The 9,541-nt window shown below is 39.1% G+C and overlaps 1 protein-coding gene across 3 annotated transcripts in view; it reads left to right on the top strand.

Annotated features, from left to right (window-relative positions):
• MSRB3 (methionine sulfoxide reductase B3) overlaps positions 1-9,541 on the top strand; it is a 113,040-nt gene that overhangs the window by 18,350 nt on the left and 85,149 nt on the right. For all 3 annotated transcript variants that reach the window (XM_014519384.2, XM_006022477.3, XM_025202806.1), the window contains 2 exons: positions 5,386-5,494; positions 7,260-7,337. In XM_014519384.2, the coding sequence (XP_014374870.2) occupies positions 5,386-5,494; positions 7,260-7,337 (187 nt within the window). The remainder of the gene's footprint in view (positions 1-5,385; positions 5,495-7,259; positions 7,338-9,541) is intronic.

Below are 9,541 nucleotides of genomic sequence, written 5' to 3'. Positions count from 1 at the left end.
CGTGCAAGGCAATATACTGGGGTTAAGCAGCCTATGGCCCTCAGAAGCATTGGATTTGGCCTACAGACCTAGGGGGCTTCTGTTGTGGCACGGCTGCACGACAGGGAGAAGCAGTGGTCGTGGCAGTGGCCAAGTCTTAGAGCTAGCCTGCCTTGGACAGCCTTGGGTCATTTGGGCCTGCTACCTCAAAAAGGTTGCCAACTGCTGTATCTGACACTATTACCACATTGGGCAGTTTAAGGAGTAAGTGGCAAGGAGTAAGGGACTGGTAGCTCTTTGTCAGTCTGTCTGGACATACCTTACTGCTGTTTGCTGTTCTTGATTAAATCAAAGGAAATGGCCTTTGTTTGAATTTGCATTATGAGCCACAGATTTGAAAAGGTCCATGTAAGCAAAAGTTTTGAAGCAAGCTGAGATGCTCAATATTCTCATGACCTGGTCAGTGCTCAGACCTCTAACATACATTCATTTACTCATGCAGTTGGGATCTAATGAAGCTTGTGCTGGATCCCCCAAAACATGCATCCTAGGGTTCCCAGCTGTATAGCCATTTTTGAAGGTCTGGTGTGTGTTGAACATATGCCCTGATTATTGGGTTCCTGGTAACCCCCAGCTCTCCTCCCTCAGTCTGCCTCAGGATTGGGTAGGGGCAGCTGGGTCTGGGGCCTGGGGCTGCCTCCAGTCCAATCCCACTGAATGGTCCATGACAGTTGCTTCCTGTCCTCTGGGGCTGCATCAGGATATGGCATGGGGCAGCCCTACTGTGCCACTTGTTCAATTTAAGACATGATACAGATGAGCCACAGAGATGTTCTGCACTATCTTTGTTCTGAAACATCTTTGTGGCTCATTTGCTACACTAGTGCCCCCCTGCATCTTCCCGGCTCGGCAGTTGGCCTCAAGAGGACCCCGGATGCGCCCCCCAGACCTAGGAAGCACCAGTTGCAAAGCTGGGTGGGCGCGGCTGTCGAATTGGGCCGAATCTCTGCCGAATCAAATCAGCAACTGAAACTTCGCACAGCCCTACTGTACACTATACTTTAGACTTAATGGGCACCTACACACGTGCCTGACACTGCTCCGATGTGTTCTATATAGAATGTGTTGGAGCAGACTTGATTAATCGAGTCTTCTGGAGTATGCTAATTACCACGCTCCAGCAGCTTTGGTGTCACTTGTATGCAGCATCCCCGTGCTTCAAAATGGCAGTGGGGGCATTCTAACTAAAGCTTGTTGAACAAGGTGTAGTTAAAGCATCCCCACCACCATTTTGAAGTGCGGGAACAACTGAGAATGCTGAGGGTACTTTAATTAGAGTGGCTCCCAAGAGCCACTCTTAATTAAAGCACCTTCCCCTCCCCCCACCATCCCCGAGCATGTGTAAAGATGTCCAAGATGGCTAAGAAGCTCATCAAAGTCATATTGACTTTATCTGAATACAGCTTCAAGTCCATCATTGATCCTTTGTTGGGAGAACTAAGACAAGAACATAGATTTGGGTTGATAAATAGGTTCATTTTGTGTTCTTTATGGACATTAAAGTACTTGGGCCACACCCTGATTCTTTGCTAGTGGTAGCTTTTATTTGCTCTGATATGACATAATAGTTGAATCATTACTCGCAAATGATCACTCAATACATGAACCATATATAACTGTTTTGCATCTTTATCTTCCTTCTGTTGCATTTTCTGTTTTTGCTCCCCTTCCCTCCAAGGTAATTGTTTGACAAAGCAATAGCCCCTATTATCTGCAATTGCATTGTCTAAGTACAGACAGTCAAACAGTTTGAGGATGAATCAATTCAATCTTTGCAGGTTAATCTTAGCTGTGTGGATTAAACCAATAAGCAAGTGAACAGACGTTCACCTTTGATTCTGGAAATGCAACCACAGGCCTACAGAGGCCCAGGCCAGAAGCCAGGGAGTGCCAGAACTTGGGCCAAGGCTAGCCTGCCCAACCAGGGCTGGTTTGCTGAGAAGGTACAATGCATCCTGGGATGTTGGGGGACTATGAGTTTTTAAATTGAATTGGGAGGGGATCGGGGACAAATTCAATGAACCAATTTAATCTTGATCAGTTAAGTCTGATACTACATCCAGTTTCAGCCATTTTGAAAGTGGTTTATGTGCACTGAACTACTGTTGTTACAGGTTTGAACTGGTTTCTCATCGCTTATACCAGTTTGTGTGTAATTTCTGTCCCTACCTATGGGGCTGTTCATATGAAGGAGAAAGGCATGATTTTTTCACAACTTGAACAAGAGAGTCAGTAATAAATTATGCAGAGCTACAATATCTTTATATTATATTTTGCATATAGATTGCTGATCTGACCTTGTGCAATAATACAATATAAGGTCCAGTTCAGGAAAAGCACATAAGCGCATCCATGTGTTTGTGCTTGCCTATGAAGGTCTGCTTTTCTAAACGGGGATCTTAAGAGAGAACTGTAACCACTAGAACCCCTGGTTTACTTCAGTGGGGAGGAGCAACTGCAGAGCAGTTAGGTTTTAAGTATAGGGTGTGAGTAGGATGTAGGTAATGTCAAGCTGTCTGAAATCAATGGATAAGCCCTACATTCTCTCCTCCCCATTCCTTATCTTCCATTGAGAAACATGAAATGGGTTCAGTCAATTTATTGGTCTATTGGTTTTCCATTAACATTTAAATAATAAGTATCAGCCCTACTTACGGGTGCTCTTTGAGGCCTTGGCTTGAAGATGATGAAATTCCCTCCTCAGTTTGCAGCACAGGTTGAAAAGTCTGCTGACCTCTGCTCTGCTAACATACAAACATAAAAAATCTTCTTTTGGTGTAGGTTTGCAGTTTACCCAAGTGCAGATTAGCAAGGTTTCACTGTACACATACATACTTGTATGTCTTGTAAAACAAGCAGTGAACTATAAAAACAATGGGGAAAAATCTTTAATAACATACTTCCTACTTCTGATTGTAAGGACATAGATCAAATGACACATGGCAAAATGGAAATTTCCTTGTGTATAGTAGTGAATTTTAGTCGGCAACAAATGCTGCTGTTCTAAAATACTAAAAGGTTAACTATTCAGAGAATTACTGAAAGTGTTTGAGAGAGAGTGTTTTTTCTTTAAAAAGTGCTCACTCTATAATTTTTCAAAGCTGAGGCATGCTAAGGATTTTCCAGCTGATATTAAGGAATGAGAAAAAGTTTTGAAAGCCAAAATAATCTGAGGATTTTTTAGTAAGGGAGGATTGTGCATAAAATTCATGGTGCCAATATGAGCTGAGGAATTGATTTTTCAAACATTTTCTTATCGAGTTGCATAATGGAACATTACAATAGTTATTTATATAATGTATACACTTCCCTTTGCTGCTAGCTACCCTTTGAAATATCTTTTTTTAGTCTGAGAACCCAGCATACCCCGAGAATAAAAAAAAAACCAACCCCAAAACCTCCAAAGTTTGACATCTTTAAATAAGCAACTGAATGTTATAAAGAACAAACCTCACTTACAGTTAGGAAACAATATTTACATTTAAGGTTGAAAAGTCAGGATGTAGGAAAATTTTGTTAATTTGGAAGGTGACCTTTAAGTGCACCAAAACCAAATAATTTGTAAGCTATGGCATAGGGCACATTCCTGCAAAAATTGTGTGAATACTGCTTTAGTGGTTCTTGAAAGACAAACAAAGAAACCTGGAATGAAATCTTTATCCCCCTCCCAAATAAGATTGGAGCTAACAAAGGCATACAGCAGCGCTCTTTCAAAACTTGCCATTAAAATGAGGGCTCTGCAGCACAGTTAATGAGATGGCTCCTAGTGGAAAACAATCTGTTTTAAGAATGTTTAGATCAAAAGTAATTTCTAATAATCTATGAAATAAAGTCTCTTTTCAATACCTTCATTCACTAGTAAAGCTTTTCACATTTGCATTATTTACTTCAATCAGATGTTTTCAGTTTTACTTTTTCTCCCTGAAAATACTTGACAGGGTTAGTCAGTAGTGACCAACAGTATTATTCTTTTTCTTAACCTCCCTCTCCCACCCCTCCCAATAAAAAAGAGTGAGAATAAAGAGGGAGAAGGAAAAAAAGAAACATCTTTGCTTAAATGATTTGCAAGCATCTGTGCTTTAAGGTACTTTTTATGAACACTCCTTAGTAATGACTCAAGGTAAAAAAGCAGAAAAGCATCCAATGTTAGGAAATTGCAATCCAATACCATGTAATTTAAACCTGCCGTTGCTTTTCTTGTACTAAATGACATACAGATGGGTAGTTTTGTTCCCTCTACTTAGGAACACAATTGGTCTCTTTATGAGTGTATATATATTACTAGCAAAAATATTTTAGTCAGGATTGTTTATTTCTAATTGTACATAGTATAACTACTTCAGTAATTAAAGTGTTTTTACCTGAAGTATTTTGTCAGCTAAATTTTCAAATGGTTATTAAATACCCTTATACTAATGTGAGATTTTTTTAGTTTCCATTCACCAAAGCAACCAGTATTAGTTACTAAAAAGAAATCAAGCGTTTCCTTTCTCAAAAAAAATTTTTTGTAACTTTTTTTTCCCCTGGTGTAATTTCAGGTTTTTTGCATTATAACAGTGTTTTCACAATGATGCATAGGTACCACTTGAATTTCCTTATATGTGTAGAACTAATAAAAGTCTTATTTAAAGATTTCCAAAGGTTCAGAAAGGAGTTAGACATCATAGAAAAATCCTGTCCCTTGTTTTTAGGATGACTTGACTTCTGAATCCTGTACGTTTTTTAAAATGGTGAAGTGACTTCACGATTAAAGCTTGTATTCTGATTGATCTAACTAGACAGGCTATGAGGATGATTCTTTAGTGACAAAATTATACTTGTTTGTATGAAGTAAAATTATATGTGGTGATGGTAATCAAATCAACCACTATGGTAAAGTAAAATAATTGACAATATTTAAAATGACTGCAAAATCATTGGATGCTGAATTTTGGCTAAACATCATATGCCCATTACCTTATGTCTACAATATAGATGTCTTGTAAAGTTGTTTGAACTTTTTTTTGCAGATTTTTTTTTTTTTTTTTTTTTTTTTTAGTGGTAGAAAAATATTACCTTCTCATGAACAATTGTGTGCAAAAGTGTAGTATGGTACACAGAAGGCTTTGGCTGTAGCACATTGTCACTGCTCCAGTGGAATCACCTGGCTCTTGAGCAACATTCTTTTTAAACTTGGATTTGAAGAAATAATCAGCTGCAGTTCAGCTGAGCCATTCTGAGTGCATTAGGGACCGGTCTGGTCATTGACAAGTGAATGTAGAAGCTATGCTGTGGCTGTCAGCCAAAGCAATTATTCAGGATTTAAGCTAAAAAGGCTCCTTCTCCCATATCCTCTCCTTTTTGCAGGGTCATGTAGGGATAAAAAGGACTGTAAGGTGGTCTTTTCCCAGCAGGACCTGAGGAAGCGGCTGACACCCTTGCAGTACCATGTCACTCAGGAGAAAGGGACTGAAAGGTAAGGCAAGAATGAAGGAAGTACGATCATTAAGAAATATTCATCTTCCCTTCCCTTGCTCTTCTCTTTTTGGTCCTGTTTCCTCATCTTCCCCACAAACTGTTTTCAGGATTTCTGCACTTGTTTACTAACTCCTACAAATTAACACCACTGAAAAGACAGGAATCTGCAATGTGGAGGTCAAGCCTGAGGGTTTTTTGTGATTCATTTTTTTTCTAATGAACACCGCATGTCTTATAAAATCATGGGGTTTACGTTTAGGGTCTGTTTTTAGTTTAATACAAAATGTGTGGAAGTAATAGCGGTTTAGGTACAATTTTTGGAAGACATCACAGTAAGCAGAACCATGAGGGAAATGGCCCTGTGCCAAGAGGCTGAAATTTTGAAGGTGGTCATTGTAAGTATAGACATTTTGGCTGCAAAAAGAAGGTAGCATAATTTAGTTCCTTTCCACCCCTCTCCAATTTCTTTTTGAAGCACATGTGGAGAAGGTATTTATTGGCTCATTTGTGGTTGGAATGTCAAAAATTTTCAATAACTGCCCTCACATGGCTTTAGTCCTTGGAAGCTGGCCCTAAATCCTGGAGGAGGGGAAAAAAAAGTGCTCACTTCCAAGACTGCTTTTAGTGAATAAAGTCTCTCTCAGCTGATTCCAACAGGAAGGTAACTTGCCAAGGTCTAACCATTTTTGTTGTCTAATTCATACCATTTGAGCTTGGCATGAAGCCTTAGCTTACCTGTGATCCAAATATATTAATGATGTAACTGCTTGTTTTCATTCATGAATGACCTGAAAGGGTTCTTTAGTGCACATGGGGTCCTAGTTAATAGGCAACCCTCTTTCTGTCAAAGTGTACTGTATACTGAATTGACTAAACGGGAATCACTGGCACAAAACCCCCCACAAATGAGCTGGCACTGGAAGGGGAGCCTCCACTCATGAGGCCTTCCTTCACCCAGATCACTTAGAGTTGTGTACAAGATTAGGAGAATGATTTAATGCACACAAACAATCGGAGATTAGGTCATTCTTAAAAATCCTGTTTATATATATAAAAAAAATTGGACCTCATAAAAAGGGTGAAAGGATAATAAAAACAAGCTGCCGAGCACATAGAGTTTTTGTTGGACTAGCACAGCTGATTTGTATTAGATGAATGACCTCCTAGCCCTTAAGATTGTTAACTTAGAAAAATATTCCCTGAAAGCTGTAATATTCCTTTTTAACTAAAAATATAAGGGTCTCACAGCTTGAAATTATGGACCAATTGTTTCATTTTTGGCTAAGATGCTTCTGGTACTCTAACACACTGGCAGCCCATCCTACACTAATGAACGGATAGTACCGTCAAGCCACTGGAGATGCATGTTGTGCCTTATTTGTTGCTTAGCATTTGAGCTCTCTATAAAAAAGGTTGGTTGAAGAATAAAACCGGAGAAATTCTTAAGATTAAACTGAATTTCTAGTGGTCTTTATTTAAAAGAAATTAAAAATATTTGAAAACTTCATAAAAATAGTAAGTGGGACTTGTTTGTTGTGCTCTGATCTTTGCTTCCTCATGCATAATAGGAAGGTAAGGCAAATTTATAGACCTTGTTTTTTTTCCCCTCTGATTGCTTTATTTGCTCCATGTTAAACAACAGTTGTTAACTTCTGAATTGTTTTTTCACCATAGAAAATACATTCTAAAGTCTTAGCAAATTTAACATTGAAAATAATATTCCTTTATTCATTTTTAAAAATATAATCTTGTTGTTTTCACAGTGCCTTTGAAGGAGAATATACACATCATAAAGCTCACGGGATATACAAGTGTGTTGTCTGTGGAACTCCATTATTCAAGTGAGTATTGTAGCTTCAAGATTGCTATCTTAATGAGATGTTATGCCAAGTTCCAGAGTTTTCATTCATGTTCCAGAATTTACAGTTGTTTTTTTAACCAGTAAGTAATATAAACATTATCTTTTAGTATTATTGCCACTTTTTAACATTACTTTATAATAGTATAATATAGTAAAATGAAGTCTAAGATAAATAATATGACTAAAATGGGTTTTAGGATACACAACCATAATTCATATGGGGAGATAACATTAGAATTCTTTATTGCAGTACTAAAGATCCAGTTTTGGGCATAAACCAGATATTCTCATCTGTTCTTCCTTTCTCTGGTTAGGTTGGGGAAAGAATATCAATAAGTGTTCAGGGATAAGTGTTCAGGGAATTCCTTCAGCCTGTTTAATAGAGAGTTTGTGCACAAATGTAAAGGAATATATGTGCATCTTTGTGCCCATGTACTTGAAGCAGGAAATACAGTAGAAATAAGGTGCCTGAACAAGTCATAGGATCAGGTCTAAGCAAAACTATTTGGAAGGGTGCATAAGTGCCATGTCAAAACCAGTGTTTAGACTTGCCCACGAGTGCCATCAGCACCAATCTGTACAGTACTCGTTGCAGTGAAGACCAGCACTTGCTCCAGATCAGTTTTCCAGCCTGCAAAACCTAAGTACCATTTTCTAGGAGTTAAATTTGTTGTTAAAATCCTAATTATCGTTTTATCTCTGACTTTTAGATGGTAATTGAACTGAGAAATACCTCTTTTTGTAAATTCTGGGTTTAATGAATCTTTGTTTAACTTCCAATGTGTTGTTTGTATTTTTTGTGCAAGTGAACTGAGCCTTATCACTGAAAGACAAAATCAGTATTATGGGGCAGTGAAGATTTTGCTGCAGTTATTTAACTAGATGTGTTAAATTTGTTCTAGGAGGGGTCTTCTGGAAGGATGAAAAGATAGCTTGTTCTTAGTCACCCTTTAATTTCTCTGCTGAGAATACTTACAAAAATCACATTGCGCTACAACCTACATTGGGGTGTAGGTTGTAGCCGTGATGGTCTAAGGACATAGGCAGACAAGGTTCCTTGGGTGAATCTGATATCTTTTATTAGACCAACCCAAATAGTTGGAGAATAGTTATTAAGCAAGCTTTCGGGTTCAAAAACCCTTCGTCAGGCTAAGGAAGCTTCAGCAGTTGGTGTGTGCTCTTCCTGGACGGAATGAAAAGTAAAGAAGCCAGAGGCTGGGCTGGGGAGTCAGTTGTCAGGCAGATTATAATGTGTCAAAAATCCAATGTCTATATTTAGTCCATGATTTTTAGTATCCAGGAGGTTGATGAAGTGGAGTTCATAGGCTCGTCTCTGGGAAGTGTTGTGTAAGTTTCCTTTGAGATCAGGACTGAGAGATTGGAGAGAGACTGGTTTTCTTGTGAGAAATGTGCCCCCACCGGTAATTGGGTATTTCTGTCTTAGATAGATTTCCGGTGTGCGTTCATTCTGGTGCACAGTTGTTGTTTGGTCTCTCCTACATGTTTTCCATCAGGGTATTTGGTGCATTGGACGAGGTATATTACATTCCTGGAGGTGCAGCTGTAAGATTCAGGAATGCTGATGGCTCTGTTGTGGGATGTAGTAATAGTGGGGGTGGTGGAGATGTGTTGGCAGGTTTTGCATTTCTTGTCATGGCACGGTCTGGATCCTTTTGGTGTGTTCTGGGCTTAGGGTCTCTTTCTAGTATGGGTTGCAGTTGTTCAAGGATTTTTCGTCCAGGTTCAAGGGAGGGGTGATGTCATAACCAGCGGTGTGCGATTTATGGGAGGTTTTCTTCTGTACTGCAGCAGTTCTTCACGTGGTATCCAGGTGGCTCTTTCAAACATGCGATCTATCTCTCTGGAGGAGTGTCCTTGCTGGGTGAAAGCCTTTTTAAAATTGGTGGGGTGGCAATCCTGGGTGTTCTCTTCAGTACAAATGTGGTGGTATCTGAGGACTTGGCTGTATATCACAGCTTTTTTGGTGTGTTTAGGGTGATTGCTGGTTCTCTGCAGATATGTATGTTGGTCTGTGGGTTTCTTGTATAACGCGGTCTGAATTTTATCATTTTGGATACTGATCATCGTGTCTAAAAAGGAGATGCTGGTGCTGGAGTATTCTAGAGAAAGTTGGATGGAGGGATGGTGATTGTTGAATTTCTGATGGAACTCAATCAGAGATTG

The sequence above is a fragment of the Alligator sinensis genome, unplaced genomic scaffold (genome assembly GCF_000455745.1).
Source record: "Alligator sinensis unplaced genomic scaffold, ASM45574v1 scaffold65_1, whole genome shotgun sequence".
NCBI lineage: Eukaryota > Metazoa > Chordata > Crocodylia > Alligatoridae > Alligator > Alligator sinensis.
The sequence above is the reverse complement of the archived record's forward strand: the minus strand, read 5'-3'. Positions and strand labels throughout refer to the sequence as shown.